Source organism: Mustela putorius, unplaced genomic scaffold (assembly GCF_011764305.1).
Source record: "Mustela putorius furo isolate JIRA1106 unplaced genomic scaffold, ASM1176430v1.1 tig00000145_pilon_pilon_pilon, whole genome shotgun sequence".
Classification (NCBI taxonomy): domain Eukaryota; kingdom Metazoa; phylum Chordata; class Mammalia; order Carnivora; family Mustelidae; genus Mustela; species Mustela putorius.
The window spans coordinates 16,142,305-16,160,439 of record NW_025421294.1 but is presented as its reverse complement, the minus strand read 5'-3'; the positions used below and the strand labels follow the sequence as shown (position 1 = coordinate 16,160,439).

Here is an 18,135-nt window from a genome sequence, read left to right as displayed (position 1 = left end):
ACAAGTATGTAGAACAGCAGGCAGAGAGAGTGGAAGAAGCAGGCTCTCTGCTGAGCAGGAAGCACAACATGGGGCTCAATCCCAGGGCCCTCGGATCATGATCTGAGCTGAAGGCAGCCACTTTAACTGGCTGAGCCACCCAGGCGCCCCAGATTTTTCTTGCTTCTTCTTCTTTTTTTTTTTTTTTTAAGATTTTATTTATTTATTTGACAGAGAGAGATCACAAGTAGGTAGAGAGGCAGGCAGAGTGAGAAGGGGGAAGCAGGCTTACCGCTGAGCAAAGAGCCCGATGTGGGGCACGATCCCAGGACCTCAGGATCATGACCTGAGCTGAAGGCAGAGGCTTTAACACACTGAGCCACCTAGGCACCCCTTTTTCTTGCTTCTTGAGGTAGGCCTGTATTGCTATAAATTTCCTGCTTAGAACCACTTTTGCTGTGTCCCAAAAGTTCTGAACCATTGTTTTCATGTACTTTTTAACTTTTTTTTTTTTAAAGATTTTATTTATTTATTTGACAGAGAAAGGGATCACAAGTAGGCTTCCATATTTTCTGGCAGGCAGAGACAGAGATGGAAACAAGCTTCCTCCTGAGCAGAGAGCCCAATGCAGGGCTCAATCCCAGGACCCTGAGATCATGACCTGAGCTGAAAGGCAAAGGCTTAACCCACTGAGCCACCCAGGCACCCCTCCATGTACTTTTTTATTTCTTCTATTTCCTGGTTGACACATATCACTGTTTAGTAGAATGTTATTTAACCTCCATGTATTTGTGGTCTTTCCAGATTTTTCTTGTAATTGACTTGTAGTTTCATAGCATTGTGGTCAAAAAAAATGCATGGTATGAATCTGATCTTTTTTTAAAAAATAAGATTTATTTATTTATTTATTTGACAGAGAGACACAGCGAAAGAGGGAAATGAGCAGGGGGAATGAGAGAGGGAGAAGCAGGCTTCCCGCCTAGCAGGAAGCCTGATGTGGGGCTTGACCCCAGGACTCTGGGATCATGACCTGAGCCAAAGGCAAACACTTAAAGGACTAAGCCACCTAGGCACCCCAACTTTGATATTTTTAAATTTGTGGAGGCTTTCTTTGTGGCGTAATATGTGATCTATTCTGGAGAATATTCCATGTACACTTGAAAAGAATGTGTATTGTGCTGCTTTAGAACAGAAATGTTCTGAATATATCTATTAAATCCAACTGTTCCAGCCTGTCATTTAAAGCCATTGTTTCCTTGTTGAATTTCTGTTTAGATGATCTGTCCATTATATAAGTGGGTGTGAAAGTCCTCTACTATTACAGCATATTATCAATCAGTTCCTTTATGTTTGTTACTAGCTGTTTTATGTATTTGGGTGCACAAATATTTACAATTCTTACATTTTCTTGTTGGACTGTCCCCTTTATTATATTATTATATGTATCCTTCTTAACTCTTGTTACAGTTTTTGTTTTAAAAATCCATTTTGTCCGGGGGGGCGCCTGGGTGGCTCAGTGGGCTAAGGCCTCTGCTTTCTGCTCAGGTCATGATCCCAGGTAATAGGATCGAGTCCGGCATCAGGCTCTCTGCTCAGCAGGGAGCCTGCTTCCTCCTCTCTCTCTCTGCCACCTCTCCACCTACTTGTGATCTCTGTCAAATAAATAAATGGAATCTTTAAAAAAAAAAACTATTAAAAAATAATAAAATCTATTTTGTCCGATATAAGAATTGCTACTCTGGCTTTCCTTTGACCTCCATTTGCATGACATATGTTTCTCCATCCTCTCACTTTCAATCTGCAGGTGTCTTTAGGTCTAAAATGAGTCTCTTGTAAGACCAACTGGCTGGCTCTGCTGGTAGAGTATGAAACTCTTGATCTCAGGGCTGTGAGTTCAAGCCCTATGCCATTCTTATTTAAAAATACAAATACTGGGCACCTGGGTGGCTCAGTGGGTTAAGCTGCTGCCTTCGGCTCAGGTCATGATCTCAGGGTCCTGGGATCGAGTCCCGCATCAGGCTCTGTTCAGCAGGGACCTGCTTCCCCCACCTCTCTCTGCCTGCCTCTCTGCCTTCTTGTGATCGCTGTCTGTCAAATATGTAAATAAAATCTTTAAAATAAAATACAAATATTATTAACGTTTGATGGAGCCATGGAATTTTCTAAGTCTATTCTCATTTTGCATAATTCTTTTTTTCTCTTTTGTTCAGTTTAATTACTTTCCATTACTCTGTCTTCTAGGCCATTAACTCATTTTTCTGCTTCTTCCAACCTGCTGTTCATTCCATCAAGCACCTTTCTCATTTTGTCTATTGAGCCCTTTTTCTCTGTTATGTTATTCCTCGTGTGTTAACGGTCTTGGGAAGATCCTCCACTCTTTTCTCAAGTCCAGTAAGTATCCTTATGACCACTGCTTCAAATTCTCTATCATGCATGTGACTTATATCTGTTTCACTTAGATCTCCAGCCTTGGCTTTGTCCTGTTCTTTCATTTGGGACAAGTTTCTCTGTCTTCTCATGTTGTCTAAATCTCTGTGCCTATGTTAGGAAAGTCAGCTATGTTTCCTGTTCTTGAGGGTGATGGCTTTATGATGAGGAGGATCTATAGTGCCCTACTGTGTAGTATCCCATTCCCCAGGGCCTGGCACTCCTAGGACGGTCTCCAATGTGCTACATATGCTGTTTTCTCCCGGCCACTTTATCCTTCAGACCAGTGATTTGCAAAGGCTCTCTTTGCTTGTTGTGAGCAATTTGTCCCTGGCCTGAAAGTGGTGGCATTTTAACTAGGTGTGCTTGGGCCTGCTTGTGAAATGAGATATGTCACTGCCAGAACCAAGGCGACATCAAACTCTTGGGTTGAGAAACACAGTGTGGGCAGGGGTTTGAGCTGGTCTTCTGGGGAAGGGAGCCTACCAAGCTGGGACTGAGGCAAGCACAACTGGGAGGAGTGGTTTTACCAGAGCATGGAGGGGTGGGACTTGGTGTAACCAAGTTAGATGGCAAGTGTTAGCACAGTGCAGCTTCCAGCAGGGGGCCCTACGCCACTGGTTTCAAGAACTCATGAAATTCAGGCCCTCTCAATTTCCAAGCCAATTGCTATGGGGATTTGTTTTCTCCATGCACTCTCTTGTGAACTAATTTGTCATATGCCCTTTTTGCGATGGCTCCTAACTCCACACCTGCCCCCCCCCCACCCCTGCACTGCTCAGTGGCCATGACCTGTTTCTTTCTCAAACCATACCTCGGCATTTCCTACCTTCTTCAGTATAGCCTCTTCTCTGTCTTTAGTTGTGGAGTTTGTTCTGCTAGCCTTCAGAAAGATTTCTGGGTTCTTTAGGATGATTTGATAGTGCCACGATCTTCTGTCTTAAATAAATCTGTGTCCTTGTAAATGTCCTCATCCTTACTGAAACACTTCCTTATTTTCTGGCACCTTAAGATGTTTTGTGCTCATCTTGTATTTTTCCTACTCCAGCCCGCCAATCAATCATTTCTCTCAGGCACCTGAGTTCCATTTATTGGAGACCAAGATCTAAAAGCCAGGTGTGTCCCTGTTACTAGTGTGTCACTGCTCATAAGCCGCCTCAGCAGACACAGCTAGGGATATATACGCATGTATACTAACCAACCACACATATCTATATTTATTTTTACATCACTCTGTCTATATAAAAATTAAAACCTGGAACGCCTGGGTGGCTCAGTTGGTTGAGCAGCTGTCTTCGGCTCGGGTCATGATCCCAGGATCCTGGGATCGAGTCCCACATCGGGCTCCTTGCTCGGCAGGGAGCCTGCTTCTCCCTCTGCCTCTGCCTGCCTCTCTGTCTGCCTGTGCTCACTCGCTCTCTCTCCCTCTGTCTCTGACAAATAAATAAATAAAATCTTTTAAAATTAAAACCTTTGGAAATTGCCAATTCCAATCCAACACCATAGGGTACAGTCTAGCATTCCCCCTTTATTATCTGTATTTTTTTAACAGTGAGCTCTCATCTACAATAGATTTATTTGTTCAATCCCAGTAAAAACATAAAATTAGCTTCAGAATTGCTAACCTACACCTCATGTAAGAAACAGTTTTACTTATTACAGTATTTGTGTGTAGTTCTTTTTGGCTTACAGCTTCCAGTCAAAACACTGTTTTTAAGGTTAGTTAGGTTAGTTCTTTTCCAATCCCTTCAGCATGGCCTCAAACTGTGCTAGCCAGGATCAGTAAAAGACATGCCATAAGGACCAAAACAATCAAGGGTTCCTACAGGTCAGACAGTGCATCTCCTCCCTTGAAAAAGTAATGATGAAATGGAATAGTACTACAGCCAAGGAGAAAATATTTCTTGAAAAAAAGAATGCTCCAGATTCAAGTCACCTATATGTATATCATGTATGAAGGAAATACTTTGCAAAAGCTTCATAATCAACATCTCTACAAACCAACTCTTTAACCTTATAAGTAGTAAGAAATTAGAAACAAGCCAGATAGCAATTACAGTGAGTTTCTTTTTTAAAAAGACTCTAATAATGTTAGCTTGAATGTGTTCCTAAACAGATCACATTGGCAATTCTTACGTTGCTTATTACACAAAGAAATCATGAGTATTTTAAAGTACTGGAAAAAGCAAAAGAAAAGTGCAATAAAACTGAAATAGTAATTTTAATTTGCCTTCTATAATCTGGAAAGAATCAGACCCTATATATGAGCAATAATAAAAAAGTATACTCACCATCGGCTGAAAATTTGTCGATTGCTTGGGTCAAAGTAAGGAAGTTGCCTGTGGACTTGGACATCTGAAATAGAAAGTCAATGATCAGATATTATTAAGAATATATATAAATAAAATAAACCAAATCAGACAAATCAAAGTAAGTAGGTTAGCCACAATCAGATAAAGACAAAAAAAAAAAAAAAAATAGAGAGAAAAAGGAAAAGGTATCTTGCACTAATTTTACAGAGCTGGACACTGAAATCTAGTTAACATAGTGACTTGTCTGGGTCACTCAGCTAGGCAGGGACAGAGCTAGGACAGGGTCTCCAGTCTGGTATTAAATGCACTAATCTTTCCAGTAGATTATACTGCCCCTTAGGAATCTGTTTATACATGTATAATGATTCCACTGTATCTCTGGAACATTTCAGGGGTCTTAAAGAAGAGCTTTAGAGCAATTAGAATCATTCAGAAACAAATGGACTGGCATATGATGTCAGATTTAGGTGTTTTAGGGAACTTCAACTAAAACAAGTGGTTGTTTCAAGTCGTGCTCTACCTGACGGCACCACATTTAAGGACACACTGTGCATAGCCTGCCAATTTTTACTATTTAAGAATTTGTTGTCTTTGGGGTATCTGGTGGCTCAGGCAGTTAAGTATCTGCCTTCAGGTCAGGTCATGATCCCAGAGACCTGGGATTAAGCAGGGAGCCTGCTCCCCATCTCCCTCTGCCTTTCTCCCTGCTTGTGCTCTCTTGCTCCCTCTAGCTCTCTCTCTGGGCATCGATCTCTCAAATAAAATCTAAAGGAAAAAAAAAAAAGCATTTGTTGTCTTTAACAGAACTTTGACGATACCAAAGAGAGGTTATAATCTAGTCTTCTATCACACCACAATGAAGTATCTAGTTCTAATAAAAAGAGTACAATGTATAGTATGACAACTTTGAGACCAAAGAAAAGATCACATTATAACACCATTTATATTTATACACATATATACATATATGTAAATACATATATAGTTCTACTTCGCCTTACAAAGCAAAAAATGAATTTGATAATCAAAAGTCCTTGTGGATCTAACACACATCTAATCAAAGAGCTGTTTTTCAGTCTAATACAGAGATTATTTTAAATGAACTTCTATATTCCCTTTCAACATCAGGGCACCAGTTAAAAATGATGTTTCATTTTGCAATTCATACCACCTGCTATTTGTTTAAATCGACACCTATTTTCATTATGACAGACATTTATAGCAAAGAATACTCTTTTTCAATTAATATTCCATCAGTTGTAGCAAAATGCACTAATTGTAACAAAATCAACTTGCTACGAATATTCTAAGAAATAAATAACATGGCAATTTTTAGTTTATGTGAGGAGGGGTACCCTTTTCAATGTGCACAAAAGCATCACAGGGGCAAGCAAGGGCTTTGTCACGGGGTTTGAAGACACTGATTAATGAGATAAAGTCTTATATAGCCTATAAAAAAATCATATATATTAGTAGTTTTAACAACAGCAGAAGCAGTAGTAGTATAAAGAGAGATATGTTATACTGCCTGGAAGAAGCATTAAATAACAGTTAAGAACCCTACAAATTCCAAAATTCTATTATTTTAATTCAGTGGCTGATCACAGTAGAAAACAAATCCCACCAAGTATTTTCTCAACTTAATGAGAAAGTTATTCTAGGGTCACAACGTAGGGTTTTTATATTTCTTTTTTTTCTTTTTTAAAGATTTTATTTATTTATTTGACACACAGAGAGAGATCACAAGTAGGCAGAGAGGCAGGCAGAGAGACAAAGGAAGCAGGCTCCCCGCTGAGCAGAGAGCCCTGCACGAGACTCAATCCCAGGATCCTGAGATCATGACCTGAGCCTAAGGCAGAGGCCTAACCCACTGAGCCACGGAGAGCCCGGATTTTTATATTTCTTATATCTCCCTCTGTCTCCTCCAGTCAAGAATTGTATCACCTTCTACCATTCTAACTACAAATGTTAAAATAGGTAAGTTTTCCCAGTTCCTGCCCTCCGTTAATACTATTTACTCCACTTACTCCCTAATTTATGCTGGTAGTCCTAAACATTTTAAATGGAAGATTAACACTGACTTTTACACTCTCTATTTCTTTAAAATGTACAACTTCCTATATCTGCAAAGTTCTCGGCATAATTTTAAATTTACTTACCTTCTCAGAGTTGAGGAGGAGATGTCCATTTGCTCTCACAGCAGTGGGCCATTTGTCACTTTAGAGGTAAATGTTTAAAGACAGAAAATAAAACTTTAAGGTTCGAGTCTAAGCTTAAGAAGTTGAGGTAAATGCTGAAAGCTTTACAACAGTTTGCTAAAACAAATGTACAAATGTTCTGAGTCCTGCTCTTAATAGGAAACAAATGAAAATAAGAAGTGCCCATTAATAAAGGACTGGTTACATAAACTATCATACAGGCATACACTGAAATACTATGTAATAGGTATTTTAAAAATATAGGAAAGGGCTAGATATGTGGATATAAATAAATCTTAGAAGCATACAATCACATGGGGGATAAAAATGTCCACAGTGTTGTATCTCTGCATAATTAAAAAATAAATAAACATGGGGTGCCTGGATAGCTCAGTCCAAAAACCAAGTGACTCTTGGTCTTTGGATTTTGAGTTCAAGGCCCACACTGAGTGTAGAGACTCCTTAAATAAATAAATAATCTGATGCTAGTTTATTCATAAACATGTCATCCAGAAGAAATCATAAGAAAGCAGTGGCAGGGATTACCTATGGGAAGCAGAGTGATGTGGGGGCAAGGGTAAAAGTTCCCTTTTCTTTTTTTTTTATGAACTCTTTGAATTTTTGAACTATGTAAGTTCCACTCATTCATTCTAGCAATGAGATTATGCGAGGATAGTGGTTGAGAACAAGAGTCCTGGAGACAGGCTGTAGGGTTTGCATCCTCACTGTGTCATTGCTGGGTAACTCAGCAATGAGTTACAATGAACTCTCTAGGCCTCAATAAGGTTCCTTGTCTATAAAACAAGGATATTATAGAACGTCCTGGAAAAGTTGTAATGAAAATGAAATGAGTTGTTATAAGTGATTAGAACAGTGCCGGGTCTTACTGATAATTATTACTTACAAGCACTTGACATTATTACTTACCTATAATTTATAAAATCTAATACATGTTCAAAAACTTGATGCAAAGGGATGAACACTCAACTATGTTCCCCAAAAATACTTCTGAGATATCCAATTTCTCCAAAAATACATTTTAAACAGTAACAATAAAATAATTGGGTAACATAAGATTTATTTTATTCCTCTACTTCAAAATCTTCCTCTTATTCTTGAGAAAGAAAATGCAATCTCATTCTAAATATAGAAAGTCACATGAGATTGTTCTGGTGATATGAAATAAAATTTAAACAGAGGGAGGTGTCTGTTTCCTCGGCTACCTTGAGAGACTAAATGAAAGGCACAGAGACATATTTGGATCAAGAGGAAAAGATGATAGAAGTATTACTTTTGAGCATACAGGAGTAAAAATGACACTTAGATTCAGACTCTAATCAAAATACCACTACCAGGGACACCTGGGTGGCTCAGTCAATTAAGCATCCGACTCTTGGTTTTGGCTCAGGCCATAATCTCAGGATCATTGGACTGAACCTTGTGTCAGTCTCTGTGCTGAGTGTGGAGCCTGCTGAACATTCTCTCACTTCCTCTCCCTCTCCCCCTTCCCTCCACACTCTCTCTCAAAGGGGAAAAAAAAAAAAAAGAAGAACATCACTACCAACTAATGTCGTAAACTTGCAGCTCTCAGCTCTAAAGGGATGTTTCCTTCCAATTCTAACATTCTAGGCTCTGTCTTGAACCACCTTTATTTCTGCATGTAAGAGGTCAAAGAGTCACAAAACAGGTCAAGTAAAGTACTGAAAGACTGTCAAGGTACCTGAAATGTGATGTGCTTTGGTGAGCCCAAGGTAAATATGTGGATTTCTGGATGTAACAGAGAGGAGAAAGCGTTCTTTCTGCTTCATTTATATGTTCAACAGAAGAAAAAGACGGCAACTGGCAAACCTAACTATGCCTTGCGGAGTAACTTCTTAAATATTTGACATCATAAGACATAAGTTTAGTCTGCAGCCTTTTTAGCACTCACCTTTGTTCTGGCCACATAGCCACATGATTATAAAGGTAATATGAAAGATGATTAGGAACAAGATCCTTGCCAGACACTCGGAGATCCACAGGATACCAGAACTCAAATTCCTGCTTTAACTGATCTAATTTCTCCTTTGGAATCTGAGTCTTGGGAAATGGAGCCTCCTTGAAGAAAACATAATCCCAAACCTCCTTGGTCATCTGTTGCGGTCTGTATTAAAAATAAAACAAACAACAAAATATACAGATTATTTCTTTGAAGAAATCAAAATATTCACTTAATCATGACATAGGAATCTCTTAATATAGCTATACTAACAAATGATGACAAAAAACTTCAATAAGGGGGCACCTGGGTGGCTCAGCAGGTTAAAGCCTCTGCTTCAGCTCAGGTCATGATCCCAGGGTCCTGGGATCGAGCCCCACATCGGGCTCTCTGCTCCGCAGGGAGCCTGTTTCCTCCTCTCTCTCTGCCTGCCTCTCTGCCTACTTGTGATCTCTGTCAAATAAATAAATAAAATATTTTTAAAAAAAAGACTTCAGGGCGCCTGGGTGGCTCAGTGGGTTAAGCCGCTGCCTTCAGCTCAGGTCATGATCTCAGGGTCCTGAGATCGAGTCCCGCATCGGGCTCTCTGCTCAGCAGGGAGCCTGCTTCCTCCTCTCTCTCTCTCTGCCTGCCTCTCTGCCTACTTGTGATGTCTCTCTGTCAAAAAAAAAAAAAAAAAAAAAAAATTAAAAAAAAAAAAAGACTTCAATAAGAATAAAGAATGGTAACGATAACAGAGGAGCTATTTATTACTTTTTCTCAGTGCAGCAGCAAAAAAACAAAAACATCGTAACAAAACTCTACTAAAGGAATTCTGATGAAAACTAAATTAAAAAAAAAAAAAGAATTTTCAATGCGTATATCAAAAGATTATATCTCTTGCTAACAAACTACACTACTTTGCCTCATCCATTTACCCACCTGATGCCCAGCGGAGACTCTGCCTGTCCACGCAAGTTCCCCCCTTGCAGCAGGTGCGCAACTGTGTAAAATGCCATGTAAATAGTGGAATCAGAGAGCGATTCGATCAGCCACTGCTCATCCCAGGGCAGACGGGTACCTGCAAGATAAAAAGAAAAAAAATTAATGCATGAGGAACTCAAGAGACATGTCATCTAGAGAATCCACATTTTTAAGACATATAGCATTTACAAAGCTCTTTATTTTAAGAAGGTCTTAAATTTGCTTGTATAATTAACAAAATAAACTGGTACATAAAAAACCAAACAGCTGAAGCACTGGAAACTTTCTTAAAAAAGAAAAAAAAATCCATAAAGCTATCTGGGTTAGAGAGGTCATATTTCTACCACCCAGGAAGATGATAGGGCACCATGTTCTAGTTTCCCTCACCCTCTAATTGAAACCTCTCACTTCCAATTCAGAAAAAATAATACAAAAGAGGGAGACAAGGTAAAAGTGTAAATTTGCCGTGTAATTGGCAGTCATTCAAACAGAAGAATTTGAAGTATGCGTTACCTAAACCGTAAGTTCTCGAGCAAGCATGCTCTTGTAGCCAACCTAAGGTAGCTTCAAAATTCCTCCTGGTCTCCTCACAGAATCTGGAGAGAGTAAAAGATAAAGCGCCTTTCTTCACTTTCACTGTCTTCCATGTTTCTCATCTCCTCTCCCTTCCCTCATCACCTTTCCCCTTTCTTTCTTACGTTTCCAGGCCCTTCAAGCACTGAGATGTCTGTTTTTTCCAGTTCTCTTCTCCATAATCCAAGTACCTTGGGAGAGGAAAGATTGATTAAAAAAATAATAATAATAAAAGTCAAAAGGATAAATAAAGTGACTGGAGGAAATTTCTTGCTATGAGAGAGACTAACCACTGATCACACAGGGCCACGACACATTCATCTGCGGATCTGGACATAACTTGTTTCTCCGGTTCCATGTAAATAAATGCATCTCCCTACACAAAAGCAAACAAAAATATATCAGGTGTTATGTCAAGTCAATCTCTATTCCTCAGCGATAATAAAAACAACTTCAAAAAAAGAAAAAAAATGTTATACCAATAACCAAAACCCCACATTTTCATTATGTCTTCCCTCGTCCCAGCAGAAGTTATCGGCCTTTCTTTCTACACATTTGCTTTTGAAAAGGTGAGCATCTTTGTCAACAGATCATCTTGATCATCAATCTAGATTATTAGATTATTCCTTTTCAGTAGAATGTAAAAGATGTTCAAGAGTTTCTAATTCTATGGTTTGAAGGTCAGATTGCCTATGGAAGCCTTTTATCCTTGTTAGAATAAAAATGTAAAAAAAAATGAAAAAATGCATGGAACCACTGCTTTAAAAAAAAACATGCACAAAAATTAAACATGGAAAATATTGCTGCTAAAGATTTATAGTGTCATGAAAAATGCTCACTAGTAAACTAACCATGAATTTAATTATTTACCAAATACAAGCACCTCTTAACGTATTATGTTCTCAAACTTTTAAGCCTATTTAAAAAAATAAATCCAATACTATTATTCATAAAATGGCCAGTTTTTCTGTGTTTTTAATTTAATTCTTCATACTGTTAAATAGCGAGGACTTTTTAAAGATGATAAATTAAAAACAGACATTTAACTCTACTACCTCTCAAAATTCCAGCAAAATGACAATAAGGAGGGTTTTTCTTTTTTCCAGTGGAATGAATTTACAGATACAAAAGAACAGAACAAGAAATAATATCAACCAACTTTTGGAAACTAAAAACCAGGATGAACGACAACTGCATTAGCAGGTTGAGGAAAGCTAGCTAAATCCTAAGCCAGCACTAGAGAAGGTGAAAAGCAATCCAATTTGCATTGCAGAACCTCCAAAAAACTCAACAATTTGTGGTATAAGATGGTGCTGGAAGTGGAGGCAATATGAGGCTGAAAATAAGGGAACTAACTTAAGTTTTTAAAGAGGTTAGAGCCCCAGACACTCTAATCCCACACTATACAGACTTGAAACTCTTCCCTATGCCAGCAGAACAATGAAGGTTTCTTCTCTGGAGAGGAGGAGAGAATAACTCAACCAAAAACAAAGTTGAGGGCACAGGTATCACAGTGGGAATAGATGAACTAACTGGAAAGTCAGTACATTGGGAATTGGTATTGCCCCTAGCAACCTTTTCAACTCCCAGAATGCTCAGTTAGCTGAGACCTTTTAAGCCAGAAACTGAAGAATCTTTTGGGAGGAATCCAACAAATACAAGAAGCTCTAATTAACATCAAGGCTAACAAAAGCTTCTCCAAAAGCCAAACAGCCCTTCTATTTTTTTTCCCCAAACAGCCCTTCCAGATCTTCCCCAGTGAAGTCCTACTCACATGCAAAATGCTTCTGATTACCATTTCATACCCACTCGTAAATATCAACAACTTTTCTCAGGGAAATAAGAGATTAAGATTTCACATCCATGAAACAGGAACAGCAACCTCTAAAAAAGGATCAATTAGATAGCAAGAATAAGCTCTTATACTGGCCCTGTGTTGGTTATCTCAAAGATGGATAATAGTATACAGGAATTCATCATACTACTCTCCACTTTTAATACATTTGAAATTTTCCATACTAAGAAAAAACATGTTCTACATGCTCACAAATAGCAGATTAAAAAAACCCCACAGTTAACAAACAAAATCTTAAAGGAAGAAAAAGTTGAGGGACTCTGCCAGAAAGAAAAGGACTTCCAAAATCTAAGAGAACCAATATCTGAACAAAAATAATTCAGAAAGTGAAAATAAAGAACAGGAAGAGATGAAACAATCAAAGAAAAGGTCAAGAAATTTTCCCAAAATTAAACCACAAAAGTCTCCAAACTGAAGGAATCCACCAAGCACTCAAAAAAGTAAAATTGACTTACACCAAGGTAAGTCATGAAATTTTAGAATACCCAGAAGAAAAAGAAGATTCTACAAGCTTCCAGAGAATGGAAAAAACAAGTCATTCACAAAAAAAATCAGTTATTACCAAAATGATCTTGGACTTCTCAGCAGCATTACCGAAAAAAAAAAACACCTGGGGTAATGCCCATAAAATTTTATTTTTTTTTTATTTTTTTTTTTTTAAAGATTTTATTTATTTATTTGACAGAGAAATCACAAGTAGATGGAGAGGCAGACAGAGAGAGAGAGAGAGGGAAGCAGGCTCCCTGCTGAGCAGAGAGCCCGATGCGGGACTCGATCCCAGGACTCTGAGATCATGACCTGAGCCGAAGGCAGCGGCTTAACCCACTGAGCCACCCAGGCGCCCCTGCCCATAAAATTTTAAAGCAAAATTATTTTCAATCTAAAGTCCTGTCCCCAAGCAATCAAATATGAAGACAGACTAAAGCTATTTCAGATATGGAAGCTCACAAAAATTTACCTTCCAGGTATGCTTTTTCAGGAAAGCCACTAGAAGCAGAGCTTCACAAAATGAGAAAGTAAATAATAGAGCAGCAGTGATGGGATCAAGAATAGAAGACCTCCAACTTTAAAAAAAAAAAAAAGGAAATTCTTAGTAATAGTGGAGAAATCTCCCAGATGACATTTGTCCACCAAGACAGTAAGCAACTAGTCCTGACTAAAACAGGCAAGGCAGCTCTGGAAGAACTTTCTCTAAGATGGAACCAGCAGCGTACTGGTGTATAAAAGTATTATGAGAAGAAATAAACAGGCCAGAATCTGGGGATGGAGTACTGATCATTATATTTTAAAAGAAGGAAATTTAAAAAAAAAGACAACTACTAATGCCAGGGGAAAACAAAAGCTGGGGAAGAAAAGTTCTCATTGTACACTTCATTGTAGATCAGTGATGCCTCAAAAATGCACGCAATAACTACTGTTCTCATGAAAGTTATAATATACCCAGGCTAGGAAGATAGGAGGTAGAAGAGTATATACAAATAGTGAGGTTAGAAAGAAAGACACAGGTAGAAGGAAGAGTTAAATCTTGATTTTCCACAATAGGAAGTCAATGGCTAATGCCTAAAACTGAAAAACAAAATTAAAAAATGACTGTGCTAGCACTAAGATTAAAGATCTTTAAGAGAGACAGAACTTTTTTTAAAAGAAACAACTGAAACAGTTGAAAGTAAGCCTGTTCAAAGAAGAGAAATTTTTTTATTTTTTATATATTTTTTATTTTAATAAGCTTTACAGACCACTGTCACTATGTACTAAGGCCATATACAACTGTCAGAAATCAAAACTTAATTTAAAAATTAAGTAGCTAGGGGCGCCTGGGTGGCTCAGTGGTTAAGCCCCTGCCTTCAGCTCGGGTCATGATCTCAGGGTCCTGGGATAGAGCCCCACATTGGGCTCTCTGCTCGGCGGGGAGCCTGCTTCCTCCTCTCACTCTCTATGCCTGCCTCTCTGTCTACTTGTGATCTCTGTCAAATAAATAAAAAAACTTAAAAAAAAAATTAAGTAGCTAAACAGAAAAAGACATTTCAAAAAAAATGAAGACAGAGGGGGAAGAAAAAGGATGAAATTAAAAGTAAAGCACTACACAAAGAGAACTGTAACTACCAATATTTCAAATGGCCGCTGCCAGCAAAAGTTCTCTGTGCTTTGCACGTGCCAACTTTATAGGTCTACATGCCATCAACATTACAGGTGGGATGTTCAAGTTAAACAAATTGCTAAATAAGTCTCCTATTTCCTGCCATAAAATTATTTATTTTTAATAGAGCTCCAAGCTTTATTATAGAACTCAGTACTAATTAACACCATGAAGTCTATTAACTGAAAGGTTTTCTCCTAAAGCAGCCTTCAGAGGATAGCCTATCACATACAGTGTCAATCATGTTTTTCTGAATAGTCTTCTTTACATCTTGGACCTTCTGTCCCTTAAATCCATCCACCAACATTACCTAAAAGGATGAGAAGTGGGGGGAAAAAAAAAAGAGAAAATGATTAAAATTTGCTTTGTGTTTCCTCCAAACTTTTCCTAACTAAATTTACTTCCATCCACAACCAAGATATTTTTAGTATGAAATTTATCACACTTATAATCTTAAGTTTTTATTCTGCTATAGCTTAGATAACTAATATTTATAATACACTTGTTTTTCTTTTGGTGTAAGTAGGATAGCTATCAGGAACATGATTAGGAAGGAGTCCTCACTTCTTTCCCACTTCTCAGATTTCCATTTGGAGCTAATTTCAATAGGCTCACTCATCTCATTCCTGAAGGCTTTGGGAAAATGAACTGAGTACATGCAGCTCAGCCCCATCTAGACTTGTTTCCAACTATGCCTGCTGCCAGCGAGCATTTTCCTTTGCTTGGCCATATGATAAACCTGGCCCTTGGGACACCTGGGTGGCTCAGTCGTTAAGCTCCTGCTTTCGGTTCAGGACATGGTCTCAGGGTCCTGGGATCGAGCCCCACATTGGCTTGATCCTGCTTAGCGGGGAGCCTGCTTCTCCCTCTCACACTTCTTTCTCCCTCTTGTGTTCCCTCTCTCACTGTCTCTCTCTCTGTCAAACAAATAAATAAAATCTTTAAACACACACACACACACAAACCTGGCCCTTACGGAAGGCCTGTTTTTCAACTCGGCCTTTTACGTAGTGAGGAAATTCAATTCTAGGACTAAGTATTAGCTTGCCCATTGTTGTCACAGATCTAAGCCACACAATCCCCTTCCAGGTGGCATTCTGATCTCCAGCTATGTGACTCCTGTTTCTCTCTGAAATAGTTTCTATTTTAAATGGAAAAGACACAAGCTCTTTTTTTGACTTTCCAACCCTCTAACATGCCAAAATGCTTTTTATCTATTTAATTCATCATTATGAAATTATACTAATTCATCATTACGGTACAGTGGTTAAGAGCACAAATCCCAGGGGCTCCTGGGTGGCTAAGTCAGTTGAATGTCTGACTCTTGATTTTGCTCAGGTCATGATCTCAGGGTTTTAATTTTAAGACTGAGCCCTGCCTCAGGCCCTGTGCTGTGCGTGGAGCTTGCTTAAGATTCACTCTTTCCCTCTCCCTCTGTTCCTCCGCTGACCCCGTTTCCATACACCCAAGCTCACTCTTTCTCAAATAAATAAATAAATAAATAAGCAAGCAGGCACAAAACCTAGAGCCAAGCTGACCAGTGTGAGTACCAGTTCTGCCACTGGCTACCTATCTGGTTGATTTCAGGTAAATTACTTAATACCGGGGCGCCTGGGTGGCTCAGTGGGTTAAAGCCTCTGCCTTCAGCTCAGGTCATGATCCCAGGGTCCTGGGATCGAGCCCCAAGTTGGGCTCTCTGCGCAGCAGGGAACCTGCCTCCACCTTTCTCTCTCTGTCTGCCTCTCTGCCTACTTGTGATCTCTGTCTGTCAAATAAATAAATAAAATTTTTAAAAAAAAAAAAAGAATCTGGAGGGACGCCTGGGTGGCTCAGTCATTAAATGTCTGCCTTTGGCTTAGGTCATGGTCCCAGGGTTATGGGATTGATCCCCCTGCTGGGCTCCCTGCTCAGAAGCGTGCTTCTCCTTCTCCCTCTTCCCCTCTGCATGCCTGTGCTCTTTTTCTCTCTCATTAAATAAATAAAATCTTTAAATAAAAAATAATTAAAAAATAAATCTGGAAACGGAAGAACACAGTCTCATATAAATCTCTCTCAAATCAGTATATAGTTGAAACCATATTGAATTTTTCTATTTTTTTCTAAACACTGAAAAAATTACAGAGCAAAACTTAAAAATTATTACTTACACCATCATAAAACCCTTTCAGATATAACTTCTCCTTTGCTTCTGCAAGCTTTTCTCGGTCATTCTGGCTTTGAACTTTCAAAGCATCACAAATGGTTACAGCAGAAAGATTTCCAAAACCTGGAATTTCAATGATTGGCACCTGCAAAGAACAGCATGTCAGGAACTTATTCACACTGAATGAACACAAAAACAGCCCCATGGGGCATAATCCTTTTGCCTCTACGGTCTAATGAAGTCATTTCAGATTTTATATATCATTACAGAAGCACCATACATCAGGTAATCACAGTGACTAACACCCAGATGTGAATTTGTCCTCCTACTCTCCTCCACAGGAACTACCCAAATTCTCTGCACCAAGCCCCAAATTGTCCTTCCTGCACTACCAAACATACCTTCTCCAGCTCAAAACCCTACACGGGCATATAATTATCTAAATAATAAATTCTGAAACTAGGAAAATGATGTAAACAACTAAATTTAAGGATGGTCTTATTGCTGGTTTATGATGTCTTCCAGATTCTTCATGAAAGTTATTTGCTAGTGATTAAAATGTTTTTGTTCTCCAGGCATTAATATGAAAACATAGCCATTCATGACTAATATGGCAAAAATTTTGTCCTTAGAAGCTTGAAAATTGGCCAAACTAGCAAAATAAGTGATTATAAAATTGGTGATGCTAAGAAAGTCATTTATTCCAGAATTACAGGTGCTAGGTGCTAAGAAAATGCTTATGGTTGGTCTTTTTCTCACTCCTAACTGCCACAGCAGATATCAAATTAAAATAAGTAAACTCTTACGCAAATTCCCTCTCATTTTTATATTCACCAACTATACAATTTTGTTACAAGGAAAATGTTAGCTTTTTTTTCACTGATAAAGAGAGGTGTATAACTATTCTGAATCTTCTATGTACTCACCGGTTCAAATGGCAAGACCATGTCATCTCTAATTCCATACTTTGTTCGTAAGGCCTACAAAAATATTTTGCAAATTAACACAATGATCAGCACTTTACTGGCAGAATCACTGAGAGAACCAAAACCAAAACTTTTTTTAATTATTTGTTCTCCTCTCCATACAGAGAATTTTTTAAATTTTACCAAATATCTCAAGAACAGACCTATGACTTTCAAAAACTCAACCGTTTAAGTTAGAATGAATGGCTTAAATGAAAAAATAGTGAATCAAAAGCAAAAATTCACACACATACACACACACACATGAAAATGAGGTTCATACCCTAAGTTGCAATGAAAATGTGAATATCAGAAAACTTTTTTTGAAGTTTTATGAAACCCATCAAAACAGATTAAAGAAGAAAAATCACATGATCCTACCAAGAGATGCAAAAAAAGCTTTCGACAAAATCTAATACCCATTCATGATAAAAACTCCTAATAAACAGGAAAAAATGCAGACCTTCTGAACTTCATAAAGACTATCTACAAAAAATCTACAACTCCTATCATACTTAACGATGAGAAACTCAAAGCTTTTCCACTAAGATCAGGTATGAGGCAAAGATGTCCCCTCTCGCTGCTTCTTTTCAGTATCATTCCGA

At 38.4% G+C, this 18,135-nt stretch overlaps 1 protein-coding gene across 2 annotated transcripts in view; it reads right to left on the bottom strand.

Annotated features, from left to right (window-relative positions):
- Window positions 1–18,135, bottom strand: part of LARS1 (leucyl-tRNA synthetase 1) — a 70,587-nt gene that overhangs the window by 26,212 nt on the left and 26,240 nt on the right. For both annotated transcript variants that reach the window (XM_045075332.1, XM_045075333.1), the window contains 10 exons: window positions 17,492–17,545; window positions 16,570–16,710; window positions 14,655–14,732; window positions 10,721–10,806; window positions 10,556–10,621; window positions 10,371–10,453; window positions 9,816–9,954; window positions 8,847–9,059; window positions 6,878–6,935; window positions 4,698–4,761 (listed from right to left, as the gene is read on the bottom strand). In XM_045075332.1, the coding sequence (XP_044931267.1) occupies window positions 4,698–4,761; window positions 6,878–6,935; window positions 8,847–9,059; window positions 9,816–9,954; window positions 10,371–10,453; window positions 10,556–10,621; window positions 10,721–10,806; window positions 14,655–14,732; window positions 16,570–16,710; window positions 17,492–17,545 (982 nt within the window). The remainder of the gene's footprint in view (window positions 1–4,697; window positions 4,762–6,877; window positions 6,936–8,846; window positions 9,060–9,815; window positions 9,955–10,370; window positions 10,454–10,555; window positions 10,622–10,720; window positions 10,807–14,654; window positions 14,733–16,569; window positions 16,711–17,491; window positions 17,546–18,135) is intronic.